Consider the following 22,943-nt stretch of genomic DNA (forward strand, 5'->3'; position numbering starts at 1 on the left):
TTTCATCTCCACTACATGATGTAAAATTGTTTTTCTGCAGTAGTTGTACCAATTTACATTCCACCAGCAGTATAGGTGAAATCTGTTGTTCCTCATCTTTGCTAGGACTTGGTATTGGTGGACTGAAAATTCTGCCAATAGCTTTGCTCCTTTATGTTGGAATTATAATATAGAAATGAAGGAGCAGAGCTGGAGGTAGGGTTTGGTTTCGTTTCATTTCATTTGGAAATGAATGATGCTCACCCAGACTGAGTAAGAAAGCAACAATGCTCTGGTACCAAAAAAAAATAGTAAAATTGTTTGTTTTGCCATGGAGAAAGAGAGTCACAAGTACAAAAGAGAGACATTTATTTGAGCTGTTATCTTAAGCAGAAGAAGAGTCAAATGTTTGAGGCACAAAAGAAGTGATTAGAAGAGCAGCAGGGAGGATTAACCAGCAAACATGTTAGAATAGAAGCAGATTTAAAACAGTTGAGGTATGGTTAAGAAAAACAAAGTTAGTAAACAGGTTAGTAGGTCTGAAATGCAGGAACTGGTATAAATAACCAGTCTGTTCTATAAAAGAGAACATAGACCCACTAATTTTTTAGCCACATTTTAATTTCAGCAATGGAACCTACGTAGAAAATGCAAATCTTAAAAGAGGAGCAGGATGGTTAAGGGATGAAGAGGGGTCTAGAGGGGAGTGCATTCAGGCAGCGTGTGTCCAGACTAAAGGTGAAACCTGGTGGAACAGTGAACACCAAGGCTGTACAGGCTGGTTATACACAGGACCATTCTTTTCTCACCTGGGCTGACAACCAGCATGTCAGGTCAGCCTTTGTCAGAAAGAATTACAGGGATGTTGCCTGGACTCATTCTAAGTGTGTACCATTGTGACTCACTGAGTCCATTTGAGTCGTATTGAACCAGAACCAGGGCCAACATGAAGCCACACTCGGGTCATCGCTACCTGGAGTGTGTAAGTAGCTCCCCAGGAGCTCGGCGTGAATGCTGGGGACAGCCGGGTTCTGCTTCGCCCTGGGACAGATTGCTGCTACTCAGAGCTGCCGACTGATGACGGTTGCTGGTGGGTGAGCAGGAGTTTCCATCCTCTGCGGTGAGCCTGTAGGTGTAAGCAGAGCTGTCTTGGCTAAAATATGAACCATCTTCTGACATTAGCCCAAAGAATTTGTTTTTATTTCAAATTTCATGCAAAAGTGAGGTGTAACTGCCAAGTCTGCATCATGATAAAGACATTCTTTTTTGACTTAATGGAATAAACTCTCCACAAGCTGGGGTGTTTGGTGGGCCCCTGTTTACCTTACACTCCCCTACACCTCTAACCCATGTCCCCTCTTCAGGCTCTTGTGGGTATCGGAGGATGTCCATCCATTGTTGGATATTAGCTGTTTCATGCCCTTTTTAGTGGGCAGTTGTCTTTCTCCAGATGCCCTGCATTGCAGATGTCTGTCCATCTCTGCTGTCTGTTTTGTCATTTTTAGACAACCATCCACGTACTGCACTACAAGCATCCCTCTCCCACCCCTACCAGCTCCAAGAGATCTTGGGGTTCTTTTTGTGACAGGGCTCTCAGAAATGTAACTTACATAGTCTCATATAAATCACCTCTGCAGCAATATGGTTTCAGATCTTTATTCTCACATGCAGCAAAGGCTGCAGCTTTGCTGCAGTTGGGATGATTTATGAGGTATGAATTATGCATGGATAGGTACCTAGAAGGGCTAGAGTTACTTGTCCAGCTGAGGAAAGCACATCTTACTCAGATGCCCCTCTATTCACCTGCATGCAGATCCTCCCAGTCCTGACCGGCTGCTGGGCTCCCCTGTGCTTCTCTTTTCAGTATATGTCTGTCAAGACCCAGTTTCACTCCCATTTAATACTGGCTAAGTATCAGCTGGACAGTGTAGAAATGCTTCAGCCTGCTAGCACAGGGTTGAGAGTGTATGTCTTCGATTCAGCCAGGTCTGTATTAAAATCCAGCTCGCCTTAGCTGTGAGTCCTTAGGCAAATAACTTGACCTCCCTACGCTCATTCCCCTATCTGTTAAATCGTTTCAATTATAATAATACTCAGGTCACAGGCTGTTGATGGATTGAAGGAGATAATTTGCTTATTGCATGTAGCAAAGCCTCAGGCACCACAGTGAGCAGCCTGTAGAACAGACTCGTAGCTATTTGTGATCTTGCTTCACTTCCAGCCACCTTCTGAACTGCGCATACACCTTCCACTAAACTGCAAGCTCCTTTCCAGCAGTCCTGGCACATGCTTCAGTGCTCCGGAAGTACGGGACCAAATCAAGTAAGCCACCTGGAGCCATGAACACCACGCCTCTGTGCTGCCCACCCCTTCTCACCTGGGTCAGCGTCACACACATCAACCTGGATGATTTCAGGCTCCCCTCTGCCTTCTCTCCCCAACCTGAGTCCATCCATCAATTCGCTTACTTGCCTTCCTCCTAAGTACCTATAAACTCTTTGAAGCTAGGGGCCTTGTTTACTTGACTTTATATCCACAGCCCTTTGCACAGTGCCTGTCACAGAGACAGGATCAAAATGTGTTTGCTGAACAAAGGCTGGAGGTAGGGCTGTGTGTAAATAGCAGAGAGACAAGAATGCAAAGGAAATGAAACAGTTGAAAGCTGGTGATCTGTTACTGTGGTGACTTCTGAGTAACTTTTGTTTGGGGAGATGGGAGAAGTCTTGTTCTTATTTTTGTTTTCTTCTTAACTTCCTCATCTCCAGCAGCTTGAGTGAACAGCTGTACCCAGCAACCCTAGGGTCGGGCCAGAGAGACACGCAGCCGCTGTGTGGTGAGGGAGCAGGCGGGTGAGGACCAGCTCATGTCGTGAATGCCTGTGCTGGTTGAGCCTGATCATAAGCTATTCTTCACTTTAACCACAAAGGGAAGTGGAGAACTTAGTCGGGTCTTCCGAAAACCACAGAAAGAGTACTTTAAGCCATAGCGCAAAAAATAAAAACTGTAGGAACCTAGCAATGCCCAGCTCCTGTCACGTTATTAGAACTCTCATAGTGTACACGCTGCCGGCTGTGGCTGTGGCCCGGGGGCATCTGAGCATTCATAGCCGAACCTGACCACTTGGTGTGTTCACTCTGTGAGTCCCCAACATTGAGAAGATTCAGCCTAGGACTGTGGAGAGTGGAGATCCATGCTGTGCCTGTCTAGGGGCTCAGTTGTGCCTGAATGTGTGCAGGAGGGCTCTCGGCCCCTTCTGGAACATTATACTTGGTATGTACCCTGACAGCTCCTCGTCAAAGGCCATTGCTAGTATGATGAGGAAACCGGGTTCCTTGGTGTTGGAGTGACACCCCCAGACCCCATGTCTATGCAGCAGCCTTGTCCCAGGCTGTGCCACTGCTTCCAGACCTTCCCTAAATCAGCTGCCTGGTGCTCCAGGACCAAGATGTCCTGGAGGCTTGGGAACCAGTCCTAAGCTACATCACTTTAAAAAAAGAACACTTAAAGTGCACTTCAAGCCATTGTGCAAAAAACTAAGAAAGAAAAAAAAAAACCATAGGACATAGCAATACCCAGCTCCTAGAACATCATTAAAACTCTCACATCATTAAATCTGTCATTTAACGAGGAGTAGAGAATGCTTTTCAAAAGGCAGTCTGCAGTAGTCAGATCTAGGTCCTGCTGACTGCGTAACCCTGGGCAAGTTACTTAAATTCTGTAGGCCCAAGTTTCCTTGATTCTGAAATACCATTATAAAGTTTTTCTAAGGATCAAATACCCTATGTGAAGTCCCAAGCAGAAAATAAGCTCTCCATAAATGGTAGCTATTGTCACAGCTCATTATGGTTGTTATCCTACTAACCTGCCTTAATTTAAGTTGAACTGTTAGAAGCAAAGTAGGTCAGAAGCTCTTACTGGTTCTAGAGGAGGGGGCAAAAACAAACAAACGGCCAGCAGAGCCACCCTTTGACCTCTGTGTTAGATTTACTTCCTCCTTGTGATTGGGTACAGGCCACCTGTTATCACAAAAAGACCCTATCTCACTCCTCCACGCACCCCCCAAACTAGTGGCTCACGCAGGATAGGTGTTCGTGCCTCTCTTGTGTTACGTCAGAGACCAGAGCTTTAGGGCATCTGAAGCTGTGCTCTCCAGGCCCATCCAGGGCCCAGGCTCCCTCTGTCCTACTGCAGGATTGCTGTCCTTTGCCTAGTTGATGCCAGTTTACCAGCACCACATCCACTTTCCAGCCCACAGGAAGTGGGAAAGAGAATGGAAGGCAACCCACTCTCTCTTAAGGAATGGGAGAGTTGAGTCTATCACACCCACTCACAACCACGTGGCCAGAATTAAGTGACATGGCCACACCTAGCTGCAAGGGAGTCTGAAAAACACAGTCTCCAGTTCTGTAGCTGTAAACCTGCTAAAAGCCCATTGCTGTGGAAGAAGGGGAGTGGCTCTGGCAGGATACAAGCAGTCTGCCACCCCTTGTCAGCCTGCATCCTCCCACTGCCCACTTATTTTCAGGGATGTAGATTTGGGCCTTTGTCCCTTCAGGCCCAGGGCAACCCTGTCTGCTTCCAGAATCCTGCAAGCTCTTGGAAAAAGGGACGGTGCTGTGCTGTCATCATTAAGGAGATAACCTCAAGTTCAATTACTCTGCAAGACAACATTTTGGGAAAAAAATAATCATACCTTGCCTCATGTATATGCCAAGTAATAGGTCACTATTGAATTGCTTTACCATAAATTTTATAATACTATTTATAAAATGTATGCTGGTATATAAACCAAGTCTTCCCCTTTTGGACTGGTTAACAGACGTCTGACTTGACTTCACCTGCAAGTAAGGTCATCACCGAGTGGTCTGGGCATCGTAACGTGTGTTCCTCCCACACACACACAGGAGCCACAATTTGTCATCCCAAGTACGTTTGCATGGCTGCTGGGGGAAGCATCACTGACTGCCTGCAGTGGGTTCCGTGTTCTCCTGCTTATCATCTCATCTCCCTCTTTCACCTCCCTGTGTCTGTGTTAGCACTCAGCTCGCTTTCATGAGTGAGACCTCATGCAAAAGCTTTACTGAAGCAGGGTTCACCAGGGCTGAGGGAAGCAAACCCAAGGGAAGGGAAGCCAAAGACTGCCCTTGTTTCTTAGGTGAGGCAGTGGTAGGAGGAGGCAGTCTGGAGCCAGGCGGCCTCTCTGCTCCCTTTGTTCCAGTCATCACCGGCGCTGTTGTTCCTCGTCCCAGCAGACACCATGGAATTGGAGATGGATCTGTTTTTCTGACAGCTACTTTATCAGCATTCACACTAAAACAGCTGCCGAGAAGCTTTGAAATTCTAAACCTCTACAAGGAATGCAAAAGTTATAGCTGCTGGTGTTGCTGATTCCTTGCAACTTTAGAACATGCCAACATGAAGCTCTGGAGGAGGGACCACGCTTTGTGTCATTCTTCAAAGAAGAGACGTCCACGTCAGTTCCAAAAAACAGTGCAAATGGCCCCAGCACCAAAGTCTCAGGGCAGTAGGTGGTGATGGGCTCTGACTTCATAACCAAATAAGTAATGGGTGGAAAGGGGAGACCTGAGCTCAAGGGCAAAAAGAAGAAAGTAAAATATCTTTATTCAAAGTACATTCTGTTTTTTTAAAGGCATGGATCTTCTTGGCTGGAACTGGTGAACTAAAGGGAGAAAGAATTCACTGTTTTTTGAAAGGAGGAGGCCACATTTGCAGAATCATCTGGCCAGGAACCTCTATAGAGACTGGGAAGATTGGCAGAGCGGGTTTTTGTTCAGCCTTGGAGAGCGAACCCCCTTGGCTTTCATTCTCCGTGTTGGCGGGAGAGGGCGTTGATGACGCCTGTTCAAACAGCCGCTTTGTGCTCCTGTGTTTTCCTGCGGCTCCACCCACCCATGACAGCCTGACCCTCGGCCCCCGGCCAGTTCAGCCCAGAAAGCCAGTCTCTGCCATTGTGGCCCAGATGTGACACTGACTTTCCTGTTTCTCTTTGCTGGTTCATGAATAGAAGCCCACATTTTTGTTTTTATTTTTGTTTTCCTGTGGTGGTTTTTACAGAACCAGGCCAAGGAGCATGGAAAGAGGCTTGGCCCTGAATATTAACATTAGGAAGAAACATCTCTGTTGGATCCTTTGTGTTTCTGAAAAACTTCAGGTCACATAAACCAGTGTTGGTTACTATTCCATGCCCTGCTTGGATTGCCCCAGATTCTAAGGATCACTGGCTCAAAAGTCAAAGCATCAAAAGGCCAGGCTGAATGTCCCAACAGGAAAGGGTGAAGGCAACAAGAGGAGAGGTGAGAGCTGAATCCAGAATTTTTCTGCCTGGTGCCCTGAGCAAGTCACTTAGCCTGTAACAGGCATCCAAAGAACAACAGTGCTTTCTTCATCCTCCCCTGCTTCTTAGAGCCGGGCATGCTCACGGAGAGGTCCTGCAGAGCCTTAGTAACCAGGGCTCCTTCACTGGGTTTCAAGGGTGACTTGAACAAGTACCATCATCCTTTGTTTGCTGGGTTTCCCCAGGTACCTAGGAACTTGAGGCCCAGAGGTTCTCAGGAACTCTAAAGCCAGCAACCCCCTCCCCAACTTCTGGTTCTGTTTCCCAGATGCTGCCACTTTCCATCTATGTGATCCTCTGAGTTGATTGTCTATTACAGCTTTGCTTAATCTCTGCCCCCAGTTAGATTTCTCTGGGGGTTCTAGGTGCGTTCACCACCCACTGTCAGCACTGCTCCCTCACTGCCCACGTCCCAGCACAGATGGGATGAAAACACACTCAGAAGTATGTCTTTTGGTACCTTTCACACCTTCTGGAAGGAGAGGTTGCCACTTAACAGGGTTTGTAATCAGTCTCTCTCCCTCTCTTAATTTTTCAGGTACAATGCATACTTTATCGATGTGTAGTTGTTAGCAATTTACATGCAGATTAAGTCAGTCATTGATAAGATTAAAAGGACCTTTCTTATTAACAAGTAAAGATGATTTATTCTCATTGTAAAAATGGTGTATTCTCAGTATAAAAAATCTGAAGAATAAAGAAACAGGAGAAAGAGCATCGCCGATAGCGTTATCCCCTACACACCACCAGCAAGCATCTTGATGTTTTTCCTTCCAAAGAGTTCTCTAGGTGTTTGTTATAAATTCGTGATCATATGATCCTTCTTAATGTAACACGAGCATTTTTTCCATATTACTAATAATTTTATGTAAGCTTAAGTTTTAACTTCTGTTTAACTTTACATTATGGCCTTATACTTAGCCATTGCCTTCTTGTTAAATAGCACATTTTATAATTTTTCAAACTATAAATAACCTTTCATAGGACCTCTTCATGTGTCATTTTTTTAAAAGTATCTCTAAGTATCCAGCTCAGTGGTTAAGAGCACATGCTTAGCGTGCACAAGGTCTTGGGTTCAATCCCCAGTACCTCCATTAACAAAAAAAAAAAAAGCTAAAAAGAATAATAAAAAAATTTTTTTAAGTATCCCTTTAGCACAGATTCATAGGTCAAAGAGTAGACCCATTTTTAAGGTTTTGGTTTTTTTTTTAATAATATTGCCAAATTAGTTTACAGAAAGGTTATACACTGATTCCTGGTCTTCTATCAGCAGTATATGAGAATATTCATTTCAAGGACCTTCATCACTATTGGGCAAATATCCTGTTTGAAATTCTGTTAATTTAGAAGTGAAAGTATCTCGCTAATCTAAGTTGTGTTTCTTTGATTACCACTGAAGGGAAATATATTTCACAAGTTGTTTTTCACTTTCTTTGGATTGTCAGTTCACATGCTTTCCCATTTACCTCATCTTAGAGGTTTCTTTAATCTATATAAATTCCTTATATATTAAAATATCAACCCAAGAGAACTGAAAGCATATGTCCACACAAAAGCTTGTACATGAGTGTTTACAGCAGCTTTACTCATAATAGCCAAAAAGCAGAGACAACCCACATGTCTGTCAACTGAAGGTTGGTAAACAGTAAGTGAGATAGCCATGCAATGGAATATTTTTCAGCCGTAAAAAGGAATGAAGTACTAATTCACGCTACAAAATGAATGAACCTTGAAAATGTTAGTGAAAGAAGCCAGTCAAAAAAGACCGTGTAGTGTATGATTCCTTTTATATGAAGTACTCAGAAGAGGCAAATCTGTAAAGACATAAAGTAGATTAGTGGTTGCCAGGGGCTAGGCTGAGAATGGAATGGGAAGTAACTGCTTAATGGGCACAGGTTTCTTTTTGGGGTGATGAACATGTTCTGGGATTAGATGGTGGTAATGGTTTCCTTTACAAATGTATTAAAAAAAACCACTAAACTGTACACTTTAAGAGGGTGTATGTGTATTTTATGGTATGTGAATTCTATCTCAATAAAAATAAAACAAGATAACATTCTAAAGTACTAACCACAAGGAACTTTTCTATGGTCCCAAAGGAGGAGGCTGGAAAAACTTTGCCATCTGTGCTCTAATTCTTTCTGAACTCTTTGGCATAGACAGTTAAAATATATCTTTATTTTTATCAGCATTTCACTCTTGTCTTAACCCTGACATCCAAAGTGAAGTGAATGTAAGAAGAAAATGTTCTCTCCTTTTGGAACTTTTCCAAAGTGTGGTAGTAAAACCTCATTTGTCCATTTGGGTCCAGGACTGGCTCCAGCAGTCAGTTCACTGCAGTGTTAAATCTCACCACTGGGGTCTAAGGCTTCCATTTCTTTTTTGTTAAGTGCTGGTGGCTCTCTGGGCATTGGGGAACAAAAGGTTGTGCAGAGGGAAAGGAGACCATGCTGCCGGGCCATGAACTGCTGCCTCCCAGCCTGGGGGTCATTTGAATGGGACAGGCCAGAGAGGAGGAGCCAACAGGTATTCCAGGTATCAGGAATGTGGCTCTTTCTTAAAGAAATGTGACGTTTTAGGAGTGGTTTGTATGAGTTTGCTTCCCTTGCTGTACGGTATGGAGCAGGGTCCATCCCCCTCACCCTCCGGGGGGCCTTTGCAAAGCTATGCATAGGTTCGAATGGGTCCAACTCCTCTTCTTATTCCTGAAGCAAAGCTTTCATTTGATTTTTAAATAGACTCTCTTCTCCCATTGTTGCACGTGGCCAGTGTCTGCATTGTAAATATTCCTGCTTTTACATCAGTCTTCTCATCCCAGAGGTGTAGTATTTTATCACTTGTGTTTGGTGGGAGGCTCTCCCTCTCAGGGCTCCACCAAGAATAGAAATGTGTTATTTTGTGTTTGGAGAAAGCATTATATGTATAGTTCAGTGTATGCAGTAAGTATGCTCCAGAAAGTCTACGTGGTGTAAAGTACGTCATGCTTTCAACACAATCGGAAAGCTCGCTTTTACACCAAGGAACTTGATACTGACTCCTTCATTGTGTCTATAAATGCCCTGTCACATCTAGGAAATATCAGGAAACTAAGGGCTGCTTTAAAGTCATTGGCTCGAACGTTCATTAAGATGCCAAACCACATCAAGGCAGCTGGTGACTCACTGCACCTGGCGTGGCCCCAGCACCCCTGCAGAGCCCACTATCTCAGCGGGTGGGTGTGCGTGTGGGGGAGTGAGGCCCCGTCCCTGAAATCAGGGCCTCCACTAGTCATGCACATGAAGTTGGGTTCTGTGGAACTGGGGGCCTCCCCCTGAGGTCCCTCCCTCTGCTCCTCCCACCCCGGCACCCACACCCTTGCGTGGACCGGCCGGGATTCCCCTGGGGCAGGAGGTGGCTAGTGTAGAGGCTCCACATGCTGGCTGTGGAATCAGTCTGTCTGGCTTCAGATCCCATCTCCACCCCTCACTGAGCTGTGGACAACTTCCTAAATCCCTCTGCTGCTCCGTTGTAAAGTGAGGGGAAATAGCAATCCCACCTCTTAGGATTGTCATGAGGACTTAGTGAGACAGCATGTTCCGGCACACAGCCCAGCACCTGGCTTGCAGTGAGCCTTCATTTGATATTGGTAATCACTGCCAAGGTTGGAGCCCTCGTTTCCATGGTGCCCCATCCCACCAAAGTGTGTGTTCGTTTTCTATTGCTGTGAAACAAATTATGACAAACTCAGCAGCTTACACAACACCCATTTATTAACTTACAGTTTTGGGTCACAAGTCTGGGCACAGTGTGGCTGAGCTGTCTTCTCCCAAGGCTGCAATCAGAGTGTTAGCTGACAATATCTTATCTGGAAGCTTGACCAGTGAAGACTTCACTTCTAGGCTCCTTCAGATTCTTGACCAAATTCAGTTCCTTGCGGTTGTAGGACTGAGGTCCCAATTTCTTCATGATCTGCCAGCTGTGGGTCTGTCCTCAGCTTCTACAGACCACCCACTTTCTGGGCCACATAGCCCCTTCTGTCTTCAAAGCCAGCAGCAGAGAATATTCTTCCCACGGAATGCCTCTCACACTTTGAATCTATTTCTCCAGAAAGAGCCAGTCCCTTTCAAGGGCTCACTTGATGAGATCAGGTTCATCTGGGAAAATCCCTCTTTTGTTACAGTCAACTGTGCCAAATAACCTACTCACAGGAGCAGTGATCCCAACATGCACACGTTCCAGGACTTACACACCTGCCTACTGCCACCACCTTTTGAGTAAGACATATATTTTCATGCCTTCCTTCCACTTGGCAGCAAACAGAGGACTTTCCCTCACTGGCAGAGTCCTGTGTGCTCCTTTTTCAGAGCTGGGCTGGGGCCACTGGCTGGACCCAGCTTATATGCTGTGTGTGGCTCAGGCATGAAGTGTTTACATCTTCAAAGTGCCATCCCTACTGTGACCTTTTCCCTGCTTCAGAACCTTGAGGAGAATTTGTGCTTCAAAATGGGTCCAGCACGGTGCTGCTTTCTCTCCAGCCTCCCCAGTCATCTGTGGCCTCTCTGCCCAGGCTGTCCCCAGAAGACAACACTGCCTGCACCCCCTTGTAGGGTGTCAGGACCCAGAGTCCCACAAAGAGGAAAGCCACATCATAAAGGATTGAAAATGCTGGGAAATTGGAGTGACAGGTGCTGTGGCCCATATACCATTGCTACCAACAAGGCAGCGCCCCTGTCTCTAAATGTCCTGCTTCTGGCTGTTACAGGGGGAAAACTAAGGAAAGCCTTCCCTAGACTTTCAAGGGATTAGTGTTCTCCTTTGAGAATATAGCAAAATACCTCAGGTTGATTTTTGTTTTACAGGGTTGAGGAGTCCCCTGCCATGAATCTTCTGTCCTGAAATCCACTCATCTCTGATGTGTCTCTGCCACGTCTTATCCTTTGGCCTCGTGCTGTTACTGTTGACTGAAAAAAGGTGTTTGCTCATTAAGCTGCCAGTTTTCCCTTTTCTCCCAGAGAAGTGTATGAAACTGTGCAGTTGATCTTAGTTTAGCTTTCAGTACTTTTTCAACTTTGCCCATTTCAGTTACTTGTGGTGCTTGGTGTCGAGTTCTTAGTTCAGTTCCCTTTCTCATTCTTTTACTTTCATGATGATACCTGCCCAGGTAAAGTAGAGACTAGCTGAAGGGACAATGGATGAGAGCCCCGGAAAACATGTCACATCAGCGCACAGGCCGGTGTGGCTTCCCCTGTCACTCTCTGGAGTCCGGGCTGTCAGGAGCAAGGATGCCACTTAAGCCTCAGGGCTCTTCACTTCTCCACACCCACCTGGGTTGGTTTCTGAGGCAGAAGTGCTTGGGCTGCTGAAATGAAAGTTATTTGTTGTCAGGTTCACCTTTCTCCTCCTGCCATCCCATTTATCTGTCTCAGAGAAAGTAATTTGCTTTTACAGGAGACTGCCAGCGGCCTTTTTCCCTTTCTGGTACTGAGCTCTTGCACGCACCTAAGATCTCACAAGTCCTGCGATGTTATAACCTGGGCGTACAGGTGTTGCCTTATATATTGGCATATGAGGAAATGTACACGTATCTGTGTTTAATATGCATCTAGCAAACCAAACCATGGTCTGTGGCATCAGTGGAGGGAATGTACGTTCAACCAGACTCATTCTGGATCAAAGTAGCCTATGCACAGAGTGACAAATGGATTCCATCCTTTATGTCAGCTCAGTCAACCACTGGAGGGCTCTGTGAGGAAGGATTCTGAGGCCACATGGTGTCGTACCAGAAAGTGCTGTGATGGATTGATGACATCTCCCATGCTCATGGGAGCAGGTCATGGCAATCCTTGGAGTCTCTCTTTGCAGCTCTTGCCGGAGTTACTTAATGCTGTTCTGGCACATAAGAGAAAATCCACAGGACTCAGGAAATTTTAAGTTAATCAGGTTTTACGTACATAGTAGAAACAGAGCCCCATTGTTTGCAGAAGGATTGGCGAATAGGGATAGGGGGCTTCATACATCCTGACCACAGGCACAGGGTCCTGTTGGTCAAAGTGTTGTCCATCAGTTTTTTTAGGCACAGCAACATGCAGAGAATGATGATCATGAGTTCGATGTATGATTTACTGATCAGAGTAACTAAATGGCATTATTGGGTGTTTCCCAATGCCCCACAGATCTTGAGCCAAGTATATTAGTGCATTATATGTTCATGATGGACCTCTAGCATTGGCCATAGAAGCTACACCACAGAACTGTACGTAATAAAGGATGGTTTTATTGTAACTTGAATGCTCAGAACTTAGGCTCATGGCAAGGCGCCTTGAGTCACACTGAGTACGATTCATATAGTGCCTTCTGACTCTTTTATCAGGAAATGATTAGTCTGACCACCTCAAGTGGGAGGAAGAAGACCACAAGTTCTTATACAAATTTTAGTTAACTTTTAATGACTTGAGCCTGCATTTACTGATTAATTTCGTTTTCTTCATGTTTGTCCATGAAGGGAAGAGAGTAAGAAATATCTGTGCAAAAATAGTCCCTACTCAAAATTGCAAACACGTGAAGTGGTAATGGAGCTGTCCCATCTACAAAAGAGAATTGTTTTCTCCAAAATGATTCTGATTGAGTCTTGGGGGTTTTGCATTTAATCATTTAACAAATATTTATTGAGCTCTCACTGTGTGCCAGGCACCGTTCTGGACACTGGAGATGCAATAATGAACAAAAACCAAAAAATAATCCCTACCTCCAAAGAGCTTACTATTTGTTTCATTCCATTATTTCATAGAATTAGATAAAAGCTGTTAGGCATTTATTATGGTGGTAATACTTTTTTGAGTAGATTTTGAAAGGTTATCTTTTTCTTAGTTTGGTTAGATGTAGGATCCTGTTTTCAGTACGTTTCTGATATAAGGTTTTATTTTGATGGAGTTGGAAGAACACTTTGTAATGAGAGTTCTCATTGGTTTTAGATTCTTTTCTCTATCACAAGGAGCAAGCTTCTACAGAAAAAAAAAAAAAACCCAGCATTTTATGTTAATTTTTTAATTGCCTTTTTCTACCTAGCCTGCCTGTTCTCCTAAGGAAGACATTCTGGACTGCATGATAATCACATGCATATGAAGGAAACAGCTGTTATAATGTTCCAAACTTATAGATATTAATACTTTCCTCTCCATAAATCAAAACTTCTCGGCCTTGACGCATTCACATTTGGAACCAGGTCATTCTTTGCTGTTAGAGAGTGTCCTGTTCATTGCAGGATGTGTGACAGCATCCTTGACCTCTTCCCACTTGGTGCCAGTAGTGCTCCTCACCCTCAAGTTGTGACAACCAAATGTGTCCTTTGGTTGGGGGCGGGGGGTGCAGCACAGTCACCCCCAGCTGAGAACACTGGCATAAATGATATGATTCTATGATTCAGGTCCCACATCCTCTAATTACAGCAGATCAGTGAAGTCCCTGGAAAAGCACCTGGGACAAGCAGTCTGCTGGCCTTTGTAGAAGCTTGGGGCAACTTTCTGCCATGAAGGAGTTGCTATGAAGTGAGCAGGATATTTACCAGTGCTCTGAAGCAACGCCACCAGCAAATGATGAAAGTCCTTCAGTCAGTCATGCCTGGAGATAGTTTGCATTTCCTGTTGGAAACTTGTTAAACTTGTATTCGTTTACTGGAGTTAGAGAGCATGTTGGACACAAAAACACTGTGAATTAATCTGGAATGATTTATGCATAAATGTGTTCCAGATTTGGTGAGCTCAGCTCAAGCAGCAGGCAGCTCGTTTCCAAACACTTCCATTCTCAGGAACTGACATTCAGTTCAATAGGTATTTATTGAAACATGTAATGTGAGAGGGCTTTAAACAGTCTGATATTGCTTCCGTGACCCCGGCCCACAGAAAAGCAGTGCTCAGAACCGTGCCCCCCAGGAGTCTCCATATCTGATGCGGCCCCTCCATTTTGGTGTCCAAAATACTGTTGAAAAACTAGCTCTTTCATTCCCCTTCCCCGCTTCAAGTCCCCTCCCGTCTTGTGCCAGCTGTGCCCTCCCCAGTGAATACGTGTAATTACACATGATGTCATGTGTTTATTTGAGAGCTTTGGCCGGAACATCCATTGCATGTTCTACCTCCCCCCCCATCAGCTTGACAGGGTATTGCAGTCCAGAGTGGGATCATTTAACCAGCCTACCGTCTATTTTTGAATCGTCTTCACTTCTCACACATACCAGTAGACTCAAAAACACAGGGCACACCACTGATCAGAGTCACTGGAAGAAGGGTTGGCTTTGCTGCAGAGAGAAAGAAAGGGTGAGAGAGAAACAGTGGGCTAGAGAATCTTCACTCACTCAGTTGCACCTACTATGTGCCAGGCACCAGCAATATAGCTGTGACAAAAATGCCCTGCTTTCCTGGAACTTGCAGTCCACTGGGCAGTGAGACAAGAGGATGGGCCATGTTTTAATATGGCGCAGTAGATGCCTTAATGAGGAAAATTAAGATGCCATGGGAACACTTGGGAAGAGCAACGCCTCAGCCTGGGGGATGGCAGGGGAATCAGAGATGGCTTAGCAGGGGAAGCGGTGTCTTGGCTGAGACATGAAGGATATATTGAACATCAGAGAGGAGGGGGAAGGTGTCCAATGCCATGCCCCAAGAACTACAGGTGAGTGGGGAAAATGGAACCTTTGAGGAACTGAGATGTTTAGCATGTTTGGATAGTAGAGAGTGAGACAGGAAAAGTGAGAAGTAAACAGGAGGAGCCAGAAAGGATGCACCTCAGGATTCTGACTTGATTGCGGGGGTCGTTGGTGGTGCCGTTTACTGAGATCAGCACAGAAGAAGTAGGTTTGGTTTGAAGGAGGACGGGGGTGACAGAGAATCAAGTTTTAATTCATCGCTAATTCTAGAACATGCGAATGATTTTTTTAAATGTTTCTGAAAGATGTCAAAAGCTAATGGAGATCTGAAAAGTTAATTAGCAGGTTTAAATGATTTTGTTACTGTAGGCTATCATGACATCCTGCAAATATACTCAGACCTCTTAGCAACTGCCAATCGTGTTTTATTCATCCAGCAATTATTTCTTAATTTTGATACTTATCATCATCTTATTGCTTAAAATCTACCAAATGTGTGCCTAAAGAATGGGTACCCATGAATGAAGTAGTATGGTGTTGAGAGGATGTAGTCTGGCTTTTCTGGCACTCCTGCACCCTTTTCTTTAGATTTCCTTTGCCATGATGGAGGTTTTTATTCTAATATTGCATAGGCTCATTTTTTTAATTGAAGTATAGTTTATTTACAATGTTCTGTTAGTTTCTGATGTACAGTATAGTGATTTAGTTATATATATATTCTTTTTCATTGTAGGATATTATAAGTTATTGAATATATTTCCCTGTGTCATACAGTATGACCTTGTCCTTTATCTCTTTTATATGTAGTAGTTAGGATAGGCTAATCCCAGACTCCCAATTTATCTCTACTCCTTCTTCCCCTTTGGTAACCATAAGTTTGTTTATTGGGTTGTGAGTCTCTTTCTGTTTTGTAAATAAGTTCATTTGTGTCATTTTTTTTAAATCCTCATGTGTGATATCATATAGTATTTGTCTTTCTCTGACTTCTTTCACTTAGTATGATAATCTCTAGATCCATCCATGTTACTGCAAATGGCATTATTTCGTTCCTTTTATGGCTGAGTAGTATTCCACTGTGTGTGTGTTTGTGTATGTATATATATCTTCTTTATCAGTCATCTGTTGATGGACATTTAGTTTGTTTCCATGTCTTGGCTATTGTAAATAATGCTGCTATGAATATTGGGATGCATGTTTCTTTTCTAATTGGAGTTTTCTCCAGATATATACCCAGGAGTGGGATTGCTGGATCATATGGTAAGTCTATTTTTAGTTTTGTAAGGAATCTCCATACTGTTTTCCATAGTGGCTGCACCAAATTACATTCTCACCAACAGAGTAGGAGGTTTCCCTTTTCTCCACATCCTCTCCAGGATTTATCACTTGTGGACTCTTTTTTAATGATGGCCATTCTGACTGGTGTGAGGTGATACCTCATTGTAGTTTTGATTTGCATCTCTCTGATAATTAGCGATATTGAGCATCTTTTATGTGCCTATTGGCCATCTATATGTCTTCATTGGAGAAATGTCTGTTTAGGTCTTTTTCCCATTTTTTGATTGGGTTGTTTGTTTTTTTGTTATTGAGTTGTATGAGCTGTTTATATATTCTGGAAGTTAAGCCTTTGTTGGTCACATTATTTGCAAATATTTTCTCCCAGTCCATAGTTGTCTTTTCATTTTGTTGATGGTTTCCTTTGCTGTGCAAAAGCTTGTAAGCTTAATGAGGTCCCATTTGTTTATTTTTGCTTTTATTTCTGTTGCCTGGATAGGCTGACCTAGGAAAACATTGCTACTATTTATGTCAGAGTGTTTTGCCTATGTTCTCTTCTAGGAGGTTTATGGTATCCTGTCTTATGTTTAAGCATAGACTCATTTTTGAGAGCACACTTCTTTTTTTGAGATGACTGGAGAAAAGCATAGAAGTTAGTATTATTGGACTGTCTTTAGGCAGGTGTGTGAGATTACAAAATTGTAAGGAGTGCAGAGGGAAGCTGAGGGAAGCTGCCACATGGTGAACATCGTACTCTGTGTTGATCCTGCAACCCAGAGTGTATGGGGAACAAATGCAATTGTCAAGTTACGGGCTCTGAGATTGCTTCCAGCCATCAACCCTGGCCACAGCTGTTCATACCCCGCTAGACCTGAAATATCCAACGGCGAGCTTTGTAAATGATTCTTCTTTAATAGTCAAGCTGCCCAGCCACTAGAGAGCATCCAAGTTTACATGCCTTTTTTGTTTGTTTGTTTTTGGCAGGAATTTAGATAATGGGCTGTGTGCAATGTAAGGACAAAGAAGCAACAAAACTGACGGAGGAGAGGGATGGCAGCCTGAACCAGAGCTCCGGGTACCGCTATGGCACGGACCCCACTCCTCAGCACTACCCCAGCTTCGGCGTGACCTCCATCCCGAACTACAACAACTTCCATGCAGCCGGGGGCCAAGGACTCACTGTCTTTGGGGGAGTGAACTCTTCGTCTCATACTGGGACCTTGCGTACGAGAGGAGGAACAGGTCAGAATCGAGCTGCTCTTAAATCTTTTGGCAGTTGAACGTTGGTGCTCCTTTGACTCCAGATTCAACATTTAAGCTTTTTATCACTCTCCACCTATCCTCTACCAGATACTGGGCCATTAAAATAGCCAGAGCTTGATGTGCAAGTCTAGATGCTGGCAACAGTGGTGCTGGGGACCCCAAGTTGCTGCTCTGTGAGAATCTGCAGGGGTTATGAGATCCAACCTTCTGCCGAGTCACTTGAGGCCTGGGGCTCTCAGCCTTGGCTGGCTGGCCCAGAATAACTAGGCAGCCTTTTCAAAATACAGATGCCTGAGCGCCATCCTGGTCTTTTGAATCAGAGGTTCAGGTACTAGATCTGAGGATGGATGTTTTGAGTTCTCCAGATAAGAAAGCACTCCTGCCCCGCATCCCCTGGTTAAGAGCACTCCAGGATAGGACCTTCCTTCCTGTCTTCCTAATCTCCATCCTGCCTGGCACTTCCTAGCTGGTGGGGCCATTTGGTTCCATTATTTTTTGGCCATTTGTCTTCATTGATTCTCTCTTTTCTTCCCATCATCTTCTGTGTGACTGAGTTTATCAGCCTTCAAGTATTTTCAAGTACCTTTTATATTTTAAAATTGAATCTTGTGTATCCTTAAGGGATCTTCTTTTTTTTTTTTTTTTTTTTTAGGTTTTCTTCTCTTTCCCAAGGCTGTATTTCACTGCCATGTGCATTTGCTGACTTAGCTAATACTTTGTAAAATATCTGGCATGCGTTCTCAGACATATGTTTTCTGAAATATTTGTAAGTTATCTCATGCATCCTTCATCTTCCAAATCCTCTCCCAGTATGTGAACCATGGTAACTAGATATTTGACGTTATTTGTTCCAAAATCGTTTTGTGTGTTACAAAGTTTTTAAAAATATACATCAACCCTTATGCTCTCAGCTCATCTGGGAGCAGATGTCCTATAAAACCACCCATTGTGCCTTTACCCGGGGAGTTGGCACTCCCGAGGCCTTAGCAGGGGTTTTATTCCCTCTCCACCCAGCAGGGCAGTGTAGTTACATCAAGGGAAGCTGACCCAGAGCTTTGGGCAATTAGCCACTTCTCTTCTGCCAACACTCCACACCTTGCTCAGTAGAAAAAATATTTATCTTCATCCTTGTGTTGTGGTGGATCTCCCTTTCACTTTAAAGCAGGCTTAGGGTGGGTGACTGAAGGCTGGGCACCCGTACCATCCTTCCAGCCTTCCTGGAAGGCACCCGGAGCGGAGGGCAGAAGGAAAGAGGCAGTCAGGCAGTCTAGGGACATCTGTCTCTGGAGGATGCGGGAGGGGAAAAGAGACAGAAAGGCACCCAGCTCACCCTCCTTGTGCCTGCTGCGAGAAGACACGTGCATTGCCAGCCAGACTCTGCATTCTGCTGACACGGGGACTGACCTGGTGTACTCACTTATGAATGCTGGATATGAATCCTGCCTGCAGGTGTCACTCATAAAGTCACTAGAGAGGGCTCCTTGCCTTGCATATGTGGATCTGTATCGCAGTCAGGGACAGTGCTGTATAAAAGGGCATCTGCTCCCTGATAAGATATGAAAGTCAAAACGAATGTTGGTGCATTTCTCTGCCTGGATTATTTGGCTTTATTTTATATGCATGTCATTTTTCCTCAATGCTTTTTCAGTGCTTTAAGGCCAGAGACAGTGTCTGTGTGTCCCTGTGACCTTTGACTCTCTCCTCCATCTCTGGAAGATAAAAGCATCCAGTGAGAACTTGCTGGCGGATGGAGGGAGACAGTGGCGAGTAGAAGTGTCCGTTCTGGTCCGCCTTGTCTTCCCCACGATGGAGCTTAGGATTGTTCTTAAATTATGAACTGAAGGGAATCTGTTAATAGAGTGTCAGGTGAGGATAGGTGTGGCCTTGCAACTCCCACTCTGTTTTAAGCCATCCTTTTCTAATCTTTGAAAGATATCTTGGTCAGGCCTTCTGCATGCCAGCCCTCCCGCAGGAAGTCCCACTTGGGATGGGTGGACAGACAAGCCCCACCTCCCCCTCTGGTTCTTGAATATTCCCCAGGCACATCTGTTCCCTTGAAACTACCCACACAGCAAAACGGCAGCTTGGTGAAGAGCAGAACCCATGGTGTGTGTTCTTCAGGCTGCACTGGACACTTTGGGGTGTGTAGAGATCAAAACGAGAAGCTAGAGAGCAGAGAAATGGGATGTATGCATTGTCAATTGCTGCGTAACAAATTACCACAAAACTTAGCAGCTTTAAAATATTGCACTTTTTTTTATCCATAGTTACTGTGGGTCAGAAGTTCAGGAATGACTCAGCTGGGTCCTCTATTTCCGAAGCTCTCCCAGCCTGCAGTCAAGGTGTATTGGCGGGGCCGCAGTCCTCTCATGGTCCAACCGAGAGGGATCTGCTGCCAAGTTCACAGGGTGTTAGCAGGACTCAGTTCCTCATTGGCTCTTGGCCAGAGGTCACCCTCAGCTCTTTGTCACATGGTCCTCACCAGCATGGCGGTTTGCTTCATCAGAGTGATCGGGCCAAAGTGGCAAACCAGAGAGTCTGCTCGGAGGACAGAGGCCACCATCTTTTGAAGTTGACGCCTAATCACTTATGGGACATCCCGTCACCTCTGCCACATTCTGTTGGTTAGAAGCAACTCACTGGGTTCAGCCCACACTCAAGGGCAGGGGATGGCACAAGGGCGTGAACACCAGGAGCTGGGAGTCACTGAGGGCTGTCTTAGAACTCTGCTACTATATGGAGGAAGTCCTAGGCAAATGGGACACTAGGCATCCTTCACTGTTGATGGCACACTTCTGTGAAACAGGGAAGGCCTCTATGGGGCGTCAACCAGTTGAGGAGACACAGGGTGGGTGTGAGGAAGAGTGAGGACCACAGTCAGTGCGAGGTTGGGTGAGTTCACTGTAGAAGGAGAGCAAGGGAGAGGGAATCCTGAAGGCAGCTGCAGGTGCCCAGGGCAGGACATCCTCTGATGGGGCTGAACGTTCACGGGGAGGATCTTCTCAGTCCCCAGGCTGCAAAAGGAGTTTCCTGTTCTGTTCTACATCCTGTTACGCCGAGAGGAAGAGTGATCCATTTTACTCGGGCCTCACATGGCCTGAAAAGAGAAGAGTGCGTGTAGGACAGAGGGCATCTGTAACTGGTGCCAAGCTCTGCAAATCTGCGTTAGAACGTTGCCGCTGCCCCTTGCTTGTAGACTTAATATTAGTATCTGTCTCTTCCCAAGGACTCATTCAAAGTGGGCAGAAAAGTCCTTCAGCTCTGGGTTTTAGTCAGATCAAATAATGCTTCCCCTACAAAGACCTCGGCATAAGTTCAGCCCTGCCACTCTGGTTTCACACACTAATTACAACACTGCATCGTGTTATCAGTGCTGATTAGATGTAAATTTTGAGAATGAGGTTTTAGTGAAGATTTAATTTCTTGGAATTAATTTCCTCTGGTATAATAATCTCTCTCCTTATGATTTTGTTTTTTGTCAGGAGTGACCCTCTTTGTGGCCCTTTATGATTACGAAGCACGGACGGAAGATGACCTGAGTTTCCACAAAGGAGAAAAATTTCAAATATTGAACAGCTCGTAAGTTTGGAGAGGGAAAGGAAGTGTGTGTGCCTTTCAGATGGGGAAACAATTCTTGTGTGACCAGTCTGCGCCTTTTCAGATCTCTGAAATGCTCAGAGAACACTTGCTAGTCGATTCGTTAATTTGTAGCAGTTTAATGAGAAAAGAAGAGTTGAGGAAGCAGTGCAGTATTCTATGGCTCTATGTCCAGGGAGCTTCTGGGAAGATATCAGGAGCAGAGTCGATGATTTTGGTTTAAAGGTTGTAAAAGCACCAGCTTCGGCCTCTACAAATCAGTTTCCGATGACTAGCACAGGGCTTGCCAATCCACGTTACCCTCTCTCTGCCTGGAGATTTTCTTCAAATTTCATATGTGGCACTAGCCTCACATAAGGCTGGCAACAAGTTCTTTCTGTTTTCAAAACTGCTAACTGTTCCCATTGGGGAAGCCTGCGGAGGCATTTCACCATGAGGAAAATTTGCAAGTGACTGAAATCCTTGTAAGTCAGAAGGAGAAGCACTTTTGCCCACTCCTGAATGACTGCAGTGTGGCCAGTAGGAACAGCAGTTAAGTGGGCAATGGGGAGATGCTGAGGGTGAGAATCACTCACTTTTCAAATCCTCCATTTAATACTTCCTTTAGGAAGAGTAAGCATGGGTCAGATTTCCCTAGTTTTTGAATATTGTGTCTATTAATTTAAGGCAGTGTACATGGATGGGGACCCTCCAAAAAATCCAGGCTCCAAAGAAAACAGTGGTGTCCCACATCTGCAAGATGGACCCTCTCCCCTGCACCTCAGGTTTTCCTGTGAGCACTCCCCCATGGCTGGGAGAGATGCCACTTGGGGACTGTGGGCCCACCAGGGCACTCTCCTGTGCTGCCCTCTGCTCTGGATTTCATGGTGATGGGAGGGCCCAAAGCCTGGCTCTCCAGCTCTCCTGAGGGCAGGTGAGAAGCAGCCCTTCTCACCCCTTCCGTCCCAGGAAAGAGGCATTGGAACAGGGGACTCCCCCAGACCCTGAAAACTGTCTTCTTGGAAAACCCACCCTTTCTCTGGAATGTTCCCAACTCTCAAGACAACCTTTCAAGGGCAAGAACGGAGTTCCTCCCATAAGAGACCAGTGACTCTTCTGGACATCAGACGGCACTGTCTCCGTAGTTACAGGGTTATTTTTTAAATTATTATCGTCATCATTAACGGGGGCGACGGCATAAACTTTTTATTTAAATATGTGTGGACAAGCGTATAGCTCAAAAGTGTGTGTGGTGGTGTGGTGCTGGCACAATATTAATGTCCCTCAACTGAAAGATGGTTAAAGTGGTAAATTTCATGCTATGCATATCCTACTACAATTTTTAAAAAGTATACAGTTTGCAGAATTTTCACAAACGAAAGATGCCTGTGTAACCCATGCCCAGATCAGGAAGAACATTACCTCTTCCCCATGAGGCCCCCTCCTCCTGTAGCCACAGGAATTTTTTTTAATAGTAAACAGCTGCCATTTAGTGAAGGCCCCTTGTGTGCCAGCCATGTGGTCAGTTGCAAATGTTCTCATGTGTTCTTCACAGCAACTGTCTTAGGTGTGTCTCCTAGTCATCTTTGGACATACAAGAAGCCAGAGGCTCGGGTTAGGGAGCAGCCAAGGTGCAGGGAGCTCACAGGCGGCAGAGTCAGGGGTGATGGGTGGGGATGGCATCCCAAGTGCAGCGTCAGTTCCATGTTGGAAAGCCCCCCAGCAGAGGGGGCTGAACCGTTCGAGTCACATGGAGGTTTGGAAGGGAGGTGGGGGAGGAGGGAATTTGGCTTTGATCTCTTCTGATTTATGATTCCTTATGTTAGTTTGATACTCAGATGAATGCTTCTTGTCAGAGTCTACTACCTTTGAATTCTGAAA

General features: G+C 45.0%; 1 protein-coding gene across 5 annotated transcripts in view; it reads left to right on the forward strand.

Annotated features, from left to right (window-relative positions):
• The window catches only part of FYN (FYN proto-oncogene, Src family tyrosine kinase), a 198,558-nt gene that overhangs the window by 128,008 nt on the left and 47,607 nt on the right, over positions 1 to 22,943 (forward strand). For all 5 annotated transcript variants that reach the window (XM_010992002.3, XM_031456177.2, XM_031456178.2 and 2 more), the window contains 2 exons: positions 17,208 to 17,465; positions 20,969 to 21,065. In XM_010992002.3, the coding sequence (XP_010990304.1) occupies positions 17,219 to 17,465; positions 20,969 to 21,065 (344 nt within the window). In that variant the 5' untranslated portion in view covers positions 17,208 to 17,218. The remainder of the gene's footprint in view (positions 1 to 17,207; positions 17,466 to 20,968; positions 21,066 to 22,943) is intronic.

Source organism: Camelus dromedarius, chromosome 6, assembly GCF_036321535.1.
Source record: "Camelus dromedarius isolate mCamDro1 chromosome 6, mCamDro1.pat, whole genome shotgun sequence".
NCBI classification, from domain to species: domain Eukaryota; kingdom Metazoa; phylum Chordata; class Mammalia; order Artiodactyla; family Camelidae; genus Camelus; species Camelus dromedarius.